This window comes from Nylanderia fulva, unplaced genomic scaffold (genome assembly GCF_048542155.1).
Source record: "Nylanderia fulva isolate GAGA-0341 unplaced genomic scaffold, ASM4854215v1 Scaffold12, whole genome shotgun sequence".
Taxonomy (NCBI): Eukaryota; Metazoa; Arthropoda; class Insecta; order Hymenoptera; family Formicidae; genus Nylanderia; species Nylanderia fulva.
The window spans coordinates 5,630,917-5,650,837 of NW_028189409.1; the positions used below are offsets into that span (position 1 = coordinate 5,630,917).

A 19,921-nucleotide genomic window follows, 5' to 3' on the forward strand; every position below is an offset into this window, starting at 1 on the left:
AAATTACGTTAATTTCAGGTACGATGCTTTCATCAAGACAAGCTTTTTTATGATTCTTCCATTGCACCCAGGGTGACTCTGGAGGTCCTCTCCAAGTACGCGGAAAGGACGGTAGGTACTTTCTCGCTGGGATCATATCATGGGGAATTGGATGCGCGGAAGCCAACTTACCGGGGGTCTGTACGCGGATCTCCAAATTCGTACCGTGGATTTTGAAGAACGTCACCTGATCTACTCTATGATAAACGCGACTATGATAGACATACGAATGACAGGAGGAAACTTGGTGAAATCCATGCGCGAATAAGCGATTCGCAATATTGGTTCGCGCGATATCGAGAAACCATAGTTGGTCACCTTAGATTCTTCTCGCAAATGAGAACGTGTTTTCTATCATTTGCATTTATTTATTTGTACTTACACTGCCACTTACGAAATAACACATTCTGTAGTGTTGATATATACAGAGAAATATACTCAAAAGAAATGGAATCGAATCAATATACGTACTAGCGACGGTATGCGAAACAATCGTGCAACAATTGTAGCAGCATACACCGAGAACTTGTATTTATATATAAATCTGAGTAAGTAAAATAATATATATTTTCTAAGTTAAGTCTAGTTCTACAATTAAATAATCGAGGGAAGTCTGAGTTGCAATAAATAGATCAACGAAGTAGTCTGGTAGAGACTATAAAGGGAACATCATTCTTGCCACTTTGCTTCAAAAAATGGATAACATAATACTTAAGAAAATTGTGATTTTTGAGATATTTTATATAGATATGTATTAATTATAAATTTATTACGATGTAAAAAATCTGTTTTATTCGGATACTTAAATTTCACAAATTAGATAAATTCAACTTAAGCACAAGTTACATCAGTAATAAATCAATGAACATATATAATTTTTATAATGTTTGTGTCGATTAGCAAGATATAAAGACATTGCCCTTTCTACTCTACGAGTCGAGATAACTCGGAATGTTCTCCCAAATGCTCAATCCTTGCACATTTCAAATTACACTGCCTCTTATCTTTATACTTCTTTATTTACAAATAGGATTTTGTACAGAGCACAATGTTAATTGCGTGTACTTGGTAATAGTTGTGTGTGCGAGCTGGAGAAGTCTATACATTATAAGATATAGCTATTTATAAGTATCGTCAAATAAACGAATGTTTATTTAAAAATCTTAGAATATCGTATAAATTATACATGTCTACAGTATTCTTGAATTAAGCGGGTCGTCCACTCGACCGGCGATTAGACTCACCGAAGTCTCGGTGTCGACGATGAAATAAAAAAAGGGATGCAACGCTGTAAAAGGTACAGGTCCGGCTCTCTCGAACAGACCGTTACCTATAAAAGAAAATTATAAACTTATTATTAAATAAACTTACAGAACGCCATTTTTTAATCATAAATAATATTAGTAATATTTTCTAAAACCTTATATTTTATATGTTACAGAAAATAAAGTAATAAATTATACACTTTTCAGATTAGAATCAACACAAATTTTAAGAAGTAAAACTTGTGCGAAAAAATATTTACAAAAAATTAGATGATTTATGGAATTTGTAAAATTTTTCTACAATTTTTTAATAGAAATTTACTAATGCAATACTTTGGTCACGCATAAAGCTATTGTTTGTGCTATTTTAGTGCAAAGGAAAATTTATTAAATTGAAGGAAAGATGTTTAAATAAATTGATAGAAAATTTTATATAAAAGGCATGCATAGAAAAAGAAAGAGAGAGATGATTTGAATGCGAATTTGCAAGAAATCTTTTTTCTCATCGGGAAAAAATATAATTTTCTTACGTTTGCAAATCCTGAAATAATTTTTAGATCTAATTTTCCTGTAGTTTTACACTTAGACAATAATAATAAATAAAAAATGTTTAGAAACAAAATCTTATCTAAACATTTTTTATTATATCGTACCTTATTTATATTTAAGAAAAAAAATGTGCACGGTATAAAATAGACGAAAGAGAACGATTTCGTAAAAACGTTTACAATAGCAGTACGATTCAGAAATCCTTGTCCGGTAAACGTACAAAGAGATGACGCAAGGTCTTCCTATTTCTTTCGCGGTCTTAAACCGGATATCAGCAATTAATTCCGTAAACTGAACAAACAATACTGAGAATATTTCTAAGAGTAATCGATAATTTTATTCAGCTGCGAGAAAATGTAGATGTTGGCTGACTACGTCGTCCTCGAGAATAATGCATTTGCATTTCGCCTTGCTATATAAACGCACATTAATTTCTGATAATGTTTACTTTACAAAAACCTCAAAAAAGATATTCCTGGAAAAGCATCTGACTAAACCGTCAATTTGCCTCTTTCTCGAAGCGAAAGCTACGAAACTGCAATCATTTGTAATTATAATTTTATGACGTTTTGACGAGATAATGATTCGCGTACACGAATAATTATGGCGAGACTTGATTAGTCTAATTGCTCGAGTCAGCATTTGTTCTCGGCGGTTTCTCAATTTTAAATAAGACTCGGAAGCGGCGTCTCCACGTATATATAATTTTGACAAACGCATGATGATTTCGGTAATATATGTACACTTCCAAGCGTGGAAGCTGGTCGTCGAGGATAAGTAGCGTTAAGTAATGAAGATTTAGCGGAACGTAAGAAGAAACGGCGAGCGGAAACGAAGAGGAGACGAGAGAAAGGAAAAGAGCAGAGGCAAGCACAGCAGCCAGTAGTAACAACCGGTCATCGTCGGACGCGTGTTCACGAACGCGTTAAGGAGCGCATTGTCGTCGCGTTGTCGTTTACAAATTATATGCGTTTCCGAAGAGGAGCATCCGAGCCGCGAGCGCGGCGGCGAGCCTTTGCGATTTCACCGGTTATTATAATACCGGATATTGCGTCAACGTGATTACCACCTCGAGCATTTATTCCCGATGCCGCTCGAGGCAGCGAATCGCTCATTTGCGCACGATTTTATTCGTTCTTCAACAACTTCTGATATCACCTGAACGTATTTAACGCGGATTAAATATCCGCTCCACTTGTCCGCGTCCGAGACAGGACTAATTTTCGAATGTTACGAGATAAATTAATACTGTCACGCGATCGTGACGAGCGATAAAAATTTATTCTGGCGGAATTATACGGAACGGTGTGTAGCGAAAACGTTTAAGGTAACGTTTTCAAGATTCGCGGTGAAAAAGAAAAAAAAATAACGAGTAATAAGCAATCGCAAATTATATAACTGTTGAAAATATAAAAAGTCGCAAACTTAGTTAATGAACGGATACGCGGTTTTCATCCGATTATCGTACTATATCATTACATTTGCGAGCGAGAGGAAGTCGCTCTCGGGAGAGCGGCGAGAAAAAGTACAATATATAATTAGGAAATAAAGAAACACACTGTGGGAAAAGACAGAGAGAGAGAGAGAGAGAGAGAGAGAGAGAGAGAGAGGATGCTGAAGAGATTATACGCGTAAAATTATATAAATTGGAATCTTAAAATCAGGACGCGAGCATTAAAGGAATGAAGGATAACGATTAGGTTTATGGAAACGTTCATCGTATTATCGGGGATAATCGAAAGATAAAAGGGGGTAGTTGTGCGCGATAGTGCATGTTAAAGCAAGAGTAAGAGAGAACCTGGCGGCAGGTATCGGTAAAAATCCCTTCGAGGTGGAACGACATTAGGCGACTCACGGGAATGGGTGCGATCGGGTTTCATGTAATTCCTTATATTGACCCCTATACTCTGTTGAACGTCCCGGGCGTATACACCAAGGTCGGATGTCATGGGTGACAGATTGGCCAGTCTCGGCTCGAAGACGTCCACGATTCCCAGCTGCGAAGAAGAAACGGAATGCAGGAAGCGCAAAAAGACACGCAAATACGCACGGCTAATAATCTTCATCTTTTTTTAAATCTTTTTTTATTTACGGGACGTGAGAAAATATATTTCCTTTTCTTCGATATAGATTTTACTTTGGAAGAAAAATATATTCGAAAGTGAACGAGCGCGAGAAAATAACATGAAACATTCATAATTATATATGTTTAAGCAATATTATACAAAATTGTTTGGGTTCTTTACGATGACTTTTTATGAACATTATTGACGGAATAAGAATCTTTGAAAGTAGAGAAAACACTACGTAGGGGAATTACAGAAAATTACTACGTATATTGCTATGCGCGATCAGCTGATCTGTGTAATTTGCTGTCATTTGACATCCAGGGGTATGACGTGTTATTCCGCTTACCCTTTGCAGGAATGACGTCAGTGTGACGAAACCGCGTAGCATGAACGAAGGTATCGTGGCCCTGACCCAAGTAGGCTGTAATCGCTTCCTCAACGATCTCAATGACTTCCCGCTGAGATCTCTCGCCAGACGGTGCGTGTCCGTTTTATCCGTTGGCATAAGAAGTATAATGTTGTACCGGGGATCCTTGAAATTAAGAGAACAAGTCTACTCAAAAACAGCTTATAGGAATTTTTTTTCTTTTTACTTATTATTTTATTTCTAAAAATTAGTATAGAATTAATATATATGTAATAAATTAATATAATTAATTTATTATATATATTCTAAATATTAATTCTATAATTTCTAAAAATACGTCAATTTGACGTTTATAATGACGTCATTAGACGTCAAAATGAGTCAGTCTGCGAAATTAAATTGTGAAATAAATAATTAAAGAATCGTGGAAAAGAGGCGTCTATTTTCGAGAAAAGTGCGGAATTAATTAAAAAATGAAGCTTAACTTAATTTTTTTTCGAACGCAGGGCAGATGAATCTTCGTTTAGACTTACGTCCAGAGGAAACTCGAGCGCGACAGCGTGCAACGATGGGAAGTACGCGAAAGGCAGCACGGCGATGTATCTCGAGGCCGATACCGAGGAAACATCGCAACCGTTCACCAGAAACGATATCTCCGCCGCAGAATCTCCGGCGGGGGATTCGCTCGGATTTACCGGGTTGCTGTACGATTTCCAAATCTCCAGGTCTTGCATCCAGATACCTTCATCTAGAAAGATAAGTCGGAGAAACAAAAGAGAGAAGTTGCTTCTTTTCCAAATGTTAAATATATGCATATATTCCCATAATTAAATGCAGTGCTCTTTCTCTCTTTACAAACTTTATTATAATTTTTATTATAATTCTATTCAGGTAGAAAAAGAGCTCATAAGAGTCCAGGCTGAACAGACTTGTTTTAAAATCTTCTTTATTAAATTTAAACACTCTGGTCCTTTTCTTTGGATCATCTTTAGTAGATGTTCAAAATCTTCGTCTTGTCTTCGATCACTTTGACAGCTTGTCAAAGGCATAAGAATATGGAGCATATATGAATTTTTTGTTAGTCTGCTGAAGATGGTCCAAAGGATGAGGGGGACCAAAACATAAAAAAGACTTTAATTAAAATAAGTTTGGATTATATCTTTATTATATCCTTTTTTCTTTATCTGAATTTATTATTTTATAATTTTCTCTACTAAAAAATTTTTATACAGGGTGCACTGACATAAGGTGTCACATCGAAAATATACAAGTAGATTTTGTTACTTGAAGACAATTTTTCCTCAACAAAAATATTGAGGCATCAATAATTTTCGAGTTATAAGCGATTGAAAATAAAAGGTTTTTCGCAAACTATAAGCCTTTGGAAATAAAATATTAACAAAACCACATTTTCCAATTAATTTCAAGTAGAGTTTACTTTAATAAAATTTTAATTTAAGGTTTAGTTATAAAGATACATGATGGCAAAAATTGGGAACATGCAAAAAATGATGGCTTCCCTCAACATTTTTGCTGAGAAAAAATCGTCTCCAAATAATGAGATCCACTTGTATATTTTCAATGTGACACTTTATGTTACTCTGTATATTTCTTTATTAATAATTATATAACTTAATAAGTAATTTGATCAATTAATCGACGCGCTTTAATTGGACAAGATACTCGATCGTACCTGGATAGCTGGAGAAGTATCCTCGCGGACTCCTCGTCCTGCGTAGATTCGGCGATCCGCGATTTATCGATTCATCTCTAACGGTACCATCGTTCAATACAACTTTCAGATCTGGTTCCGCTCCTTTCTTCTTACGATTCGTCGAAACGGCATTCCCATTCGCCTGATTATCCGTGGAATTGACGATCGCGAAGTCATTCGAATCTTCGACGAGATCCCTCGAAGTCATCGTCGTGTTTATCGCTTGGACGGATGACATCGTAGCGTCGTGATTAACACTAATGATCGGCGTCGTCGCGAGATCCCGTGCAATCATCTCCGGCGTATTTCCGGCTGGAAGTTCTGCCGACACCGATGTCATTCTCGATTGCGAAATAACACTGTTATCCGTCGTCTCGATAACGGGACTCGAAGTAGTTAAGTTCGTAGAATCGGTTAAAGACGTCGATATCGCGCTAATTAACGAATTCGAGGTAACGGGATTTCCATCGGTGATGTCACTTTGTATTCTGTCGTCCGCCAGGACATTAGCCGCCGTAGTTGTCCTATCTGCGTCCTGCGGTGTTTCAATATTCACGTTGGAAGTCACATCTGGCGCATTTGCATCTTCTGCATTCTCTGTAGAATTGGGAATTGTAGTATTCGCGACAATTTGGTCTCCTCCAGCATCCTCGACGACAGTCGAGGAAGCTCGATCGTTTGTTATAATAGTTGTTGATGTTGGCTGGACACTTTCTTCGGAAATGACAGCAGGTGAAGAACCTGGCGTCGATGATGCGCTTGGAACAGCTGATTCTGGTGTCGATGAGGTGCTTGGAACAGCTGGTTCTGGTGTCGATGACGTGCTTGAAACAGCTGATTCTGGTGTCGATGAGGTGCTTGGAACAGCTGGTTCTGGTATCGATGACGTGCTTGAAACAGCTGATTCTGGTGTCGATGAGGTGCTTGGAACAGCTGGTTCTGGTGTCGATGACGTGCTTGGAACAGTTGATTCTGGTGTCGATGACGTGCTTGGAACAGTTGATTCTGGACTCGCGACTGTAATCGGTTGCTCTTCAGTGACGCTTTGTGGAGTAGCTGATGAAGTGATCGTGGTTTCCGAAGGAAGCGTCGTAATGGTTAACGTCGTCGTCGTGTCCGGTTCATTCCTGGTTTCTATCGGCTCCATCGGGATCGTCGAGCTGGCAGTAGACGTTGGAAGTGCGGGAGTTGTAACCGAAGAGTCTTCCGTATTGACGGTAACGTTCGCTTCTTGCTCGATACTCGACAGATCGAAGCCGTAAAACCTCAGGATGTCCTCGTACTCGGGACGGAGTACCGTGTTTTCCTTGCTTAGTGTCAACCCGCCCAGGAAGCCATCGGCATTGAGATAACTCTTGAAATCGATATAAATTCATAAATAATCTTAATAACTTGAATAACTATCATAAATAACTTTTCAAATAATTCATAAAATAATATAAATTTATAAAAACAAAATGTTCCTTTAATCAAAATATTGTATAGGAATTATCTGCTGTTTTTCTATCCTAATATCAAGGATAATATTAAACATCTGATAGAATCCAAAAAGAACGTGAAAAAAGAATGGTTTTCAGATGACTTTATTTAGATTCTTGCTCTTGCTAAGATCTTACTCTCAATCGCCGGTGGATATCCCTGAGACCGATCCTGGTAACATCTCTGGGTGGTAACCTTATGACTTCGGCGATCTGTTGACTTCCTCTACCAGTGGATCCTTCGTAAAGGGCTGCTAATACGAAGGCGATTCCTGTAGGTGAAAACGCTATGTTTCCGTGTCCCGTGTATTGCTGAAGGATCTTTACCCCGAGATCGTTGATGACGTCGGTGATGATGTCTACCGGACGTTCCGTGTCCGCGCGATACCAAGGGTCATATCTATAAGCGAACGCGGACGACACTGCTGCAACATAAGCACAGTCAAAAAATTTACAATTCTATATCATACAGTTTTAGAAACTGACATAGTTTTTAAATTTTTAAGGGTGTATTTTAGGAGTCAAAATAAAAAAAGAAGTTCCTATAAATACGGGACTCCAAAAATATTTTTAAAAGCACCCTATATAATATTAATATATAATTTGCTTCTGACTGATTTGAAGCTTCCTTGCAAGCTTCATATCAATTATTCCTTTATTCAATGTATAACCATTTTTCATTCTAATCTCTCTTTAAATATAATTATTAAATTAAAATAAAATTAATAAAATTAATAAAATATAATTATTCTTTTAAATCATAATAAAACTGAAGAAAAATATTTTACTTATCTGTACAATTTTTTTTTCATTCTAATTACTCGAACGAGAGGGCTTCGATCATCAAAGCTCATCAAAGTGAAGAACCTGGATCAGCATCATTATCTCGGATCAGATGATCAGATGAGTTTTGACATGATTGAAGCCCTCCATCTCGAGGTCGCAATTAATAAAATTAATAAAATATAATTATTCTTTTAAATCCTAATAAAACTGAAGAAAAATATTTTACTTATCTGTACAATTTTTTTTTTATTTTAATTATTCGAACGAGAGGGCTTCGATCATCAAAGCTCATCAAAGTGAAGAACCTGGATCAGCATCATTATCTCGGATCAGATGATCAGATGAGTTTTGACATGATTGAAGCCCTTCATCCCGAGGTCGAAATTAATAAAATTAATAAAATATAATTATTCTTTTAAATCATAATAAAACTGAAGAAAAATATTTTACTTATCTGTACAATTTTTTTTTCATTTTAATTACTTCGAACGAAAGGGCTTCGATCATCAATGCTCATCAAAGTGAAGAACCTGGATCAGCATCATTATCTCGGATCAGATGATCAGATGAGTTTTGACATGATTGAAGCCCTCCATCCCGAGGTCGAAGTTAATAAAATTAATAAAATATAATTATTCTTTTAAATCATAATAAAACTGAAGAAAAATATTTTACTTATCTGTACAATTTTTTTTTCATTCTAATTACTCGAACGAGAGGGCTTCGATCATCAAAGCTCATCAAAATAAAGAACCTGGATCAGTATCATCTCGGATCAGATGATCAGATGAGTTTTGACATGATTGAAGCCCTCCATCCCGAGGTCGAAGTTAATAAAATTAATAAAATATAATTATTCTTTTAAATCATAATAAAACTGAAGAAAAATATTTTACTTATCTGTACAATTTTTTTTTCATTCTAATTACTCGAACGAGAGGGCTTCGATTATCAAAGCTCATCAAAATAAAGAACCTGGATCAGCATCATTATCTCGGATCAGATGATCAGATGAGTTTTGACATGATTGAGGCCTCCCGTCCCGAGGTCGAAATCGAATCCGAAGGATCTTACGTACGCTGCAGAATTACGATCCAGTGCAACGGATGCTTCCCCATCGTTTCCGGTGGCTTGCACGGCGGAGAGTGCCGCGGCGCCGGGTTTCTATTAGCGAGTCTAGTCCTTAGTCGTTCGCGCTCCACGTCGGGGTCGGGACTGGCTTGGATACGCTAGACCGGCGGTCGCCGAGGCCCCGAGGCCCCCTTCGATTAAGGCCCGATCTTGAGGCGCGCCGGAGGAGGCCCGACCCGGCAGCCACCTTGGGACCCGCCGATTATTATTACCGCGACTTCCTAAGCGGCCAAGATCGTAATCCCCGTTAAATTGCGCATAGCTTCTTCCCTCCTCGACCAATTCTCTTCCCTTCTCTTCTCTTGTTGCTGCGAATGCTGTGTGCGTTTCCTCTTCTCTTCTGTATTCTTTCAGAAGCTATCTTCCAGCGTTTCGTCACGAAGACGAGATCCTAAGCATATGATGCTGTATATATATATATATATGTGTGTGTGTGTGTGTTTGTGTGTAAATTGATTTATGATTTACGTACGTGCTATTTTCTCTCTATTCACGCAATCTAATGATACTCGTGTTATGTGTATCTCTATGCACGAGAATAAATATACCAGTGAATGACCGGCCGAAGGACGCTATTACATAATTTTAATATTCCTTATAAATTGAAATGATTATTCCGACATCAAGTTTAAATATTCTAATACCGTTGATTAAAGTCAAAAATAAAAGAATTCAGCGATTCTTGCTTAATCGCTTTCATAAAGTAAATCGACGTGTCGCGCTTTGATTGTATCTCTTTTAATTATTAATATATTAATTAAATGTTAAATAAAAAATAAAAATTAATATATTAATTAAATATTAAATAAAAAAATTAAAATTAATATAATAATTAAATATTAATTAAAGGGATTGTTAAATAATTTTTTTTTTATATTTACAGATTATTCGCTGGTGCGTCGACCCTGTTAATCGGGTGAGCCGAGCATTCCTTTCTCTCTCTCTTTCCCTTGATCAATCGGCGCGATCCTCGCAGATCACGAATCTTCGAAAATATGCGGATATTATCGCACCGCGATAACGGTAGTAGATAGCGGCACGAAGGAAGGCGCGGTGAAGGCGAGGCGAGGATCCGCTTTCGACTGATCCCAAGTGGGAGGATCGCGAGTTCGAGCCTTATGTAATAACGCCGGTGACTTTTACCCGCCACGGGTGGTTGCTTAATTGTGTGCGAGGAATCCGCCGCGCTAACAATGCCAGAAGAATTGCTTCGTCGAGCAATTTACACCGATTCTCTCTTCTCGCATATTCATTCGGACCACCTCTCGTTTCTCGAGACCTCTCGAAACTGATGATTTTATTAAAAGAATGAAAGAGGAATATGTGTATTGCAAAGCAAAGTAATTACTCGTTCTGGATCAAATTAAACGAGCAATTATAGTAGGTGTCAATTAAACACAAGCGCTTTGAATACGAATTTAAACTCTTTAATTAAACATACGAAACGTTTGTGTTATCAGGATTAAACTATGTTTAATTATAAAGAGTTTCAATTTGTATTCAAAGCGCTTTTCTTTAATTGACACCTATATTATTTACTCGTTTAATTTGGTGCAGAACGATTGATTCATTTGATATGATTTTATTGTTAGCTATCCATTTCTGTGTCCCTCTTCGCGATATTAATATCTGTATCCGAGTGTTCGGTGAGCGTGCATATCGAATCGGAATAATTTCAAGGGAACGAGTCGATGATGATGATGATGATGATGATGCTTGATGTCCGATTCGCTCCGACCGGTACTTAAATTATCGACATCCGTTTGCGGACACGATAAGAGAGAGAGAGAGAGAGAGATGGATCTGTCAGTCGATTATAATTGTGCAATGAAAGAATTAGCTGCTACAGTTTTGACTTTTTTAATTGTGCGCTCTCTTTTGACACTTTCGAGACTTTAATGATTTTGGATAAAATATAGAATTTTAATTGCATTATATTTTTATTTTATGTTTATTATATTTTTTAAAAGGCCAAAAAATCATATTTCTATTGTTGATTCTATCCGAGTTTCTTTGACTTGAGGGTAAAACTTGTACAACTTTATTACACGTGTTTTTATCGGTAATATCTATTTCGAACATCGTTTTCTCGAACGTTTCATCCTACATCGAGGAATCTGTAACAAAAAAAGTATCATAGAGGCAGTGTAATTGAAAGCGATCGCATCATCCATCACTATAAGCATGCGAGAACCGCATCCCTGTAATTTTAACTCTAGGGGATAAGCGATAATAATTATTATATAATTACATTACGAAGGTTCGCGGCGAAGCTGCTTGGTAGGAGAGATAGAAGAAGATAGCGTTTACATCTAATTCCGATACTGGATCGAACTCAGGAGAGAAAAGGTTGAATCAATTTACGTCGCTTTGCCACTTGATGTCTGTGCCAGAAAAACTCGCAGCAAAGGAGAAATATCGATCCGGTCACGCCTGAGAAAAGAAGCGAAATGAGAGGAGAAACATATACTTACTTTCTTAAGATAAATTTCTCAAGATAAATATTGTAATAATACTCGTGGAATGTGTGCTTGCGAGGAGTAAAGAAAGAAGCACGTTACCCATGAAAAGCACGAAAAAGATGCCTTGCATATCCGTCACGTTTACTTTACGTTCGTCTACACCTTGATTCAGAGAAATGTCCGAGCATTTGTCCTTCGTCGGTATTTGCTCCGTTATCCACTTGGTCATCAATCCAGATTCGTGCATGCGATGTAACCTGCAAGAATTGACTCTTGCAAATTGACAGTCATCAGGTGATTATTATACGAAATTTTCATTACTATTTCTCGACGATCCTTATAAAATTCGCGAGAAAATTATCTCTGCAGATTGATTGCGAAAAAAATGTATATGTAAAATTACATATGATATATGGTAAAATAAACAAATTAATTTACTCTGCATTGATGATCTTTATATAAGGGCTGTCTTGCGAAATGATCATCGCTATTGGTTCGTCCATAAATTCCTCAGTGCTCAAAGAATAAGCACACTCCTCGGTTAACAACAGATCGTTTCTCATCAAGAATCTATTTGGACAAATTGTTGTTATGTTTATCGAACAGGTTAATTTATACGCGTATAATAAACTGAGGCATTTAAATCTTTAAATAGCTCTATTCCTTATTATACATTTTTAGGATATTATTTATAGAATAAGCTAAAATTGGTAACATTTACATATACATATAATGTTATTTTTCTTCTCGAAAAAATGTCTTCAAGGATGCACAAGTATATCGGAAGCAATTAACAGGGAACTTTCATTTAAATAGCCACTTCGCGAGTTGTAAGATTACCTCAATGTGCTCCTCCAATCGATTAAGGCGTGCTTTCCCGCCTTTACCTTCTTGAGCATTTCCGCCTCTTCCGTCACGTTATGAATTTTAGCTCGCTTCAGCAGAATATGATATTTCTCCTCCTCTGCATTTTTCAGATACTCCTCAAGATAGCTGCCATTAGGAAAGCCCCAGGACATTCTATTCTTATTAGCGATGAGGGCATTCGCAGTCAGGATGGCGGAGTCCATATTCGGGAATGTCAGAAATGCGACCAAACTTCCGGAGTAAGTCGCCACCACAACCATCACGACCAACCACCAGATGCCGACCAGCAAGCGGGCACTATCGGAATGAGGTAAGTACATCCCTCCTAAAAGCATTCATGTGTTTTATTTTTTCCCCAAAGAACACGGTCCTTTAATTTTCAAATAAATGTGAAAGCGTCGAGATTTTTTTCTTCGATAAAAATTGGTCGAAAAAGAATTCGTAATGATAAAATCTTTAAATTAAAAATGACTTGGTGAGGACTCGTCTCTCACTTTATATAGGAATGAAAATAAAAGTGAAATGGTATTTACCTTGCTGAAGAAGGGCACCGTAGACGTACCATACACATTGCCAGGACGAGTTCAGCCCCGACGTCTTCGTGCTGCTCGGACTGTACTTGTGAATCAGGTACAAGCTCGGGCCCATTATAATAATAGATGCTGCCAGGCAGGCCCATGTCTGCAAGTAAAACTAGCCCTCTTGAAGGCGCGTTGCGCTTGTTACAAGCGCGTGAAGTAGATCGACCTAACCGAGTGCTAGAAAGCAAGTTGATCGGTGCAACTATCCGATCTCGATAATAAATCTCTACTATTTAAAAAAAAAGATTTAGCCTTACAAAGATCCCATGTTTATATATTTTTAATTTATGCATAATGTAACGTTATTATATTTTTTTTCTATAACTTCACTATATTTTATTAATAATGTGAGACAAATTCAAATATACCAAGTGTAACAAGTATCTAAAATTTTATTTAGAAATTTTTTTCTATTACTTTATCTTGTATTTAACTCTTTACATTACTTATTTATAATAAAATATTAATTTATATTAAAATATAGATTTATATCGAGTCTTGCTCCGGCAGTCATTAGTTTCAACTTTTATTATTTTCGCGTTAGCATATATAGTTTTTACAATTGCAATACGATTGTAATGCAATTTTTAAGTGCACTATTCATTGCACTGCATTCATATGATGTAGCATTGTGCGAACTTAATTGATTACAAATGTAAAATGTAAATTACCTCCTTGGAGAAGGGCGCAGCGAACAGCAACGCTCTCGTGAGTTGACCCGGTTTCGCGGTCAAGAAACTGTATGTCTGTATAAAAATCGGTAGGGTGAAATTGATATCTTTTTTTCCGATATCGTTCACGGTATAAGCGCAGGCTGCGAGGAGAACTCTTTTTCCGACGACCATATCTATTATTTCCGGCGGCATATCTCTCGTCGACGCCGTTAACACCTATGGAAATATTCGAAACACTCGTCAAAAATCACAACAGTTAATAATTACCATAATAATAATAATAATACAATGTTAATTTGCATTCTGTGAAACGATAGAAAATAACTATTTCTCTCTTCATAAGTTATAATTATATTATTATAAACTCACTCTAAAAAAAAGCAGTACGCTTAAAATTTGGAAAAAATTACCAAATTTCAAATGACGATAACTTTGTAAGTAATAAAGATAAAAAGGTTTGTAAAAAATAAAAATAAAGCTTGGAATCTCTAATTTAAGAATCTATTAATTTCAATGCAGCGAGATAAATTTATTAAAAATGGCGGATGAGAAACCGAGAACATGCAAAATTGAAAAATAATGGTCCGAGTTGTCAAGGTACATGGCGTGAGTCAAATGTCGCAACTCAATGAGATAAAAAGTATATGATAGTACAGAGTCTCCCCTTTAAAATGCTTTTTTATTCATCTCAATATGATGATTTTTCGCTGAGATATTCGCATTTAAATAAAAAGGCCGCTTTTTACTTTAAATATGAATAACTTTGCGAAAAATCATCGTATTGAGATGAATAAAAAAGTATTTTAAAGGGGAAACTCTGTACTAATATATATTTTTATCTCATTGAGTTGCGACATTTGACTCACGCCATGTACCTTGACAACCTTGACCATTATTTTTCAATTTTGCATGTTCTCGGTTTCTTATCCGCCATTTTTAATAAATTTATCTCGCTGTATTGAAATTAATAGATTCTTAAATTAGAGATTCCAAGCTTTATTTTTATTTTTTACAAACCTTTTTATCTTTATTACTTACAAAGTTATCGTCATTTGAAATTTGGTGATTTTTCCAAATTTAAGTGTACCGTTTTTTGGAGTAAGTGTATTATATTATATTATATTATTTAATAATTATTTCATAAGTTTAAACTTACTACATCGGCTTTAGTCTTGTTCCGAGTAAACTTGATGGTCTGATTGCTCGCCGGGCTAAGCACAGAATACGTAAAGTTCAATTTCTTTCCGAGATATTTGACAACGTCGAAAACTAGTCCGCCGTATTTTTTTTTGCCGGAGTTGGTCAAGGAGATGGTTTGCCACGGTGGATTCTGAAAAAAGGGAACGCGGAGCTTATCGTGTAGATCATCATCATCATCATCATCATCATCATCATCAAGGGAGAAAATTTATCACCGCGTTCACCTACGTGATATGTAGCGATCGGTAGGTTGATCCCTCGAAATCCGTGCGCGACGTGCGGAAAGATAACATCTGTCAGATTCAGACCGAGAGTGGGAATCCACGATCCCGAATCGATCAAGTGCGCGGTGCTCTTGCCGTGAGTGAAGAAGTTGCCCCAAGTTATAGCCGAGGCGATTCGCCAAAACAGACATCTACCGCAAATGCCGCCCGTGGCGAAGGTATCTTCGACAAGTTTCGTCTGCGAGAAAAAAATAGTTGCGCTATGAATAGAAAAAATTCATCATCGATAATAGAAATTCGATTTTTTTGCATATATTTTCTGAGCCATTTTTTCTTAAAATGTATTTTTAATTATAATTATTTACATATATATTTACACTTGAAATTTTAGAAGAATGTAGTCTCAAATTCTTTATAAATAAATCTCTATGCAAATAAATTGTTTATTCAAAAAAGCTACTAATTACAAGAAATTATTTTTTATATGTCATCAGCATCTCTAAAAGCTATATAGTCGTCAAATATACAAACCTTGATGAGTTTAAGAATCTCTCGACGTCTTTCGCGCTTGCTTAATCGGATGATTTGAAATTCCTCATCACTCACGTGACTATATAATTCTATTTCGGTCATCAACGATAATTTCAAAGCATTACCCAAAGCCATAATTAACTCGTGGATACGACACATTAAATTGTCCTGGAAAAGGAATAATTTTTCTTCAAAAGTACATCGAGAAAAAATAGAAAATGACAATTTGTCTGCAAAAGATGACCTCTTTGCTTAATCAATTTACGACAATATTCGACCATTTAAATCACAAATTTATATTAGGTGATTGAAATATGTAATCAAGTAAGAAAGAACAATGAGATAGATTACATTGCAATATGAATCGCTGTCTGTCGCGTTATAAATGAAAGCCACGTTGCTACCTTCCGTCAATAGATTGACGAAACTGGTAATGTTTGTAGAATTTCCTACCACGGTATCAGTAATAACATATAACCATTGAGTGTCAGGTTGAGCCATATTCAGCATCTTTGCCTAAATAATATTAAATTAAATCAATTATATCCATAATTTGTAAGACTTCCATTGTAGATAAACGACACATGCTTGAAATAGAGAGAGAGAGAGAGCACATTATATAATTTGTACAAAATTTTGTATTGGAAATTTTAGATTTAAAATAAATTTTATAAATTATGGAACATGTTACTTTATTTTTGAATACTTTAAATAGACATTTAAATGACAAGTAAGACTTTATTTGCGCATCTTACAGCTTCCATAACGTCGGCCGCTGCGTCTATCGTGACGATTACGAGGAAGCATCTTCCCAATTGGTTCACGTGAAAATTTTCAAGCATTTCTTTTATGTAGTATCTTCTGTTACGCTCAGAATCGGCGTGTTTAAATTCAAATATCGATCTGGAGACTAAATTGAGTTTTTTGTTTGGCAACGAGATCGATATAGCTTTTGTGACTCGATTGATTGTGTCTCTATCTACAAAGCGTTAATAAAAAAAAACGTATTTTTAATTTGTAATGGAAATGCGAAATGACGAAAGAGAAAAAGGAAAAGAACAACAGAGAAAAAAGATGATTAATGATTAAATTTATACGTCACCGAAGGTATCGTCATGCAATATATTGACATTGTTCCAGAACAAAGCGTCGGTCGTTCTGATGTCGAAGAAGATCTGAGACAGTTCTTTGCCCGACATTACTAAAGGAATGCTGACACCTTCCGAATCTGGTAACCGTGGACAATCTTGCTCTTTAAATATAAAACAAATGTTATTTAACAACTGTTTATTCTTCGACATTTTATTCGTTATTTCATAAAACACATACATTGAGATTTCTAATAAGATATAAATATTATATAATAATATTAATACAATTATTCTAATAATATTAATACAAAAATATAAATAATATAATATAAAATAAGCAATTAAAATCAGGCTCAATGTATCACACTGATGTAAAAGAGAATCTCTCTCTGTGGCGAATGAGATAATAGATAACGACTGAAATAGCGAGATAATAGCATTTGCGAGCAACGTATCTCTGATTGTGAGTCATCGGTTATAATTACAGTTGAATGTGTGTATCTTTATGAGCGAAAGAAAATTTTTTACACATTTTTTCTGAGGAAAATCTACATTTATACGTACCTGTTATCGCTAAATGTAGGATTTCATCCTTACGAGCTATATTGTGCAGATTCCACGTTTGAGGACATGTTGCAACTGACAGAAGCGCCGTATAATCTTTATATTAAATAGAGCAAAAGAATAAATTAATTATTAATAATATTAAATTTTTTAAAAATGTATTAAATATTATATATTAAATAAAATTAAATTTTTAATGTTACATATTTAATATACACTTAATGTCTTAATTAAATTTAAGTATAAATAAATTTATATATCGAATAAAGTTAAAAATCCAGGATCTCTTTATAAAGAGGCGATTGAAACATTTCTTTTTGATATGAAAAAAACGTATTGAAGCGAGTGGCGACAATTTTGCCTTGATTTTACTGTAATTTCATATTTTTAACTCTTTGATGAGTACCTTATTACGAATTTTTTTTGCAGTAATTTATTAATATCTTATTTCAACTAGATTGATCAACTTCTATCCGATCTATCTATAACAAACTTTGCGAGGGTGAATCACATTTGATTGACTAATATACTTTGAGATTATATATCGATTGTATCATGCAATATCTATCAAGAACCATACAATACTCCGAAATATTCTAGATTTATATAACATGTAATAGGAAACACAAAGTAGTGTAATTATTTTTTAAAAAATTATTGCGCATTCGCACTCTTACCTCGAAAATTATCTATAATCTTCGTGTCGCGAAAAATGTGCACGTCGATGTCAGCCATATGTATGTCTTCTTTTGTAATGTTCGCGATGAAGTTGTAAATGTTTTTCACAACATCCCGATATTCTGCTTTATTGTCGAATAAACCTTTATCGATAACGACCGCTAGAACGATACAAAATTTGTTTTCTTATTAATACATATGCGACATTATTATAGCTTCCTCATGGAGAAAGCTTTATTTTCGTGAACCTTTTTTTCAGATTTATGTGCCAATGTGTTCAGAATGTTCCAAACCATCGAAAAATCACATTTTTGATAAATGTCCTTATGTGTGTGTACATACATGTGTATGTGTGCCCATCCATTTTTATTTAAATTTAAATATCTCAAAAACTATTTGATTTTACTGTCATTTTTATAAAAATTCATACTGTGTTTTAAATTTAAGATATCGGGATAAATTTTTGATGTGAATAGACTATCATTAAAGGATTGTCGGTATTGAGTTTGGCGATGATCGGTGAAAGGGTTCATTTTTTATAAAATTATAAATTTTTAAGATACGTGTATTTTTTAATTTTCGCAAATTTTGAGATATCGCGAGTAAACTTTTTTACACGAATAAAAGATCATTAAAGGATATTTGGTACTGAATTTAGCGAGGATCGGTGAAAGGATTTATTTTGAATAAAATTTGGATTAAAAAAAAATACACAGTCGTGACATTAAAAAAATTATTTTATGTGAAAAGGTATGCAAATTGGTAACTTGCACATTATTTCCTTACCATATTATTTTACTAATTAGGATGGTTTTTCAATTATGACTTTCTCGTAGAGGAAGCTTAACTTGCACATTGCTTGATCACAATTTAATTTCGCTCGTTAAGAAAGTGTTTAAATTGTGGCAGTTTTTAATAATAGTCCGTACCCATCGATGCATTAGCGGATATCAGCGACGGAAAGTCATTGAAGGCGTCAACCGAATTTGCGATCCAGACGAAGAAGAGGCCGGAGAAGATCATCTCCATCGGTGAGAATCAAGTATTGAAGCACATCGCGTCGACCGATCGATATATAAGGGAGGACATTGTTCAATGATGTACGAGCTCATTACTTTCGATTCATTATTATCGTATCAACCGGAACTTCGTCAAGCTCGCAAGCCGGATCGTAATCGTAGACTGTGCGCACTTGTACTCGTAGACTTGTATCGTATATCTAAATTTGTATCGAGAAAGAAAGGAGAGGAGGGGAAAAAAGGTCGATCCTTGAATAACTTATTAAGGAACGATCGAATCTCATCGCGACTTGAACAGAAATGCATCATTGGCCTACAAATGGACGAGTTGTGTGAGAAATCATTGCGGAAAAGTCAACTTCGATCGATTCTTCCTCAATCCGGCTACCAACTACATGTATATTCCAAATTCGTCTTCTATTAAACATTTCTCTATTTATATGATCGCTTTACGAGATCCGAAATATTTCACTCATATGATGGAAAGATTCTCTGATTGCTAATGTTGGTTCATGTTTGTCAAACATTTTAATTTAATAATAATAATAATAAATTTATTGAATAATTTATCGATCTTGTTGGCTAATGAATTTTCGATTTGCATGGATGTTTTTCATATATTTCTTAAGTCC

At 35.5% G+C, this 19,921-nt stretch overlaps 3 protein-coding genes and 1 long non-coding RNA gene across 9 annotated transcripts in view; 2 read left to right on the forward strand and 2 right to left on the reverse strand.

The window, feature by feature from the left end:
- LOC114935272 (uncharacterized) overlaps nt 1-914 on the forward strand; it is a 58,402-nt gene extending 57,488 nt beyond the window's left edge. For all 4 annotated transcript variants that reach the window (XM_029308043.2, XM_029308047.2, XM_029308045.2 and 1 more), the window contains exon 9: nt 72-914. In XM_029308043.2, coding sequence (XP_029163876.1) covers nt 72-230 — 159 coding nt within the window. In that variant the 3' untranslated portion in view covers nt 231-914. The remainder of the gene's footprint in view (nt 1-71) is intronic.
- On the reverse strand, nt 753-9,511 carry LOC114935352 (uncharacterized). Of its 2 annotated transcripts, none has more exons than XM_085479469.1 (7): nt 9,346-9,511; nt 7,620-7,903; nt 5,983-7,357; nt 4,823-5,037; nt 4,269-4,454; nt 3,709-3,850; nt 753-1,369 (listed from the first exon to the last, which is right to left on the reverse strand). In XM_085479469.1, exons 1-7 carry the CDS (start codon nt 9,383-9,385, stop codon nt 1,230-1,232), a joined length of 2,382 nt encoding a protein of 793 aa, XP_085335595.1. In that variant the 5' UTR covers nt 9,386-9,511; the 3' UTR covers nt 753-1,229. The 2 variants fall into 2 exon arrangements, with proteins under 2 accessions (XP_085335595.1, XP_085335594.1); XM_085479468.1 differs by having other exon boundaries at nt 3,652-3,850.
- A 762-nt stretch (nt 9,512-10,273) lies between these two features.
- Nucleotides 10,274-17,703, forward strand: LOC146724729 (uncharacterized). Of its 2 annotated transcripts, XR_014923987.1 has the most exons (4): nt 10,274-10,314; nt 11,659-12,154; nt 12,838-13,037; nt 17,078-17,703. It is a non-coding gene; the product is annotated as an uncharacterized LOC146724729 (long non-coding RNA). The 2 variants fall into 2 exon arrangements; XR_014923986.1 differs by lacking the exon at nt 10,274-10,314 and having other exon boundaries at nt 10,922-12,154.
- Nucleotides 11,378-18,404, reverse strand: Ir93a (Ionotropic receptor 93a). Its single transcript, XM_029308172.2, has 15 exons — nt 18,270-18,404; nt 17,593-17,688; nt 17,040-17,189; nt 16,693-16,916; nt 16,289-16,453; nt 15,938-16,105; nt 15,411-15,644; nt 15,139-15,312; nt 13,980-14,198; nt 13,261-13,408; nt 12,701-13,052; nt 12,299-12,430; nt 11,960-12,117; nt 11,650-11,831; nt 11,378-11,515 (listed from the first exon to the last, which is right to left on the reverse strand). Exons 1-14 carry the CDS (start codon nt 18,325-18,327, stop codon nt 11,734-11,736), a joined length of 2,376 nt encoding a protein of 791 aa, XP_029164005.2. The 5' UTR covers nt 18,328-18,404; the 3' UTR covers nt 11,378-11,515; nt 11,650-11,733.
- Between the last annotated feature and the right edge of the window lie 1,517 nt (nt 18,405-19,921).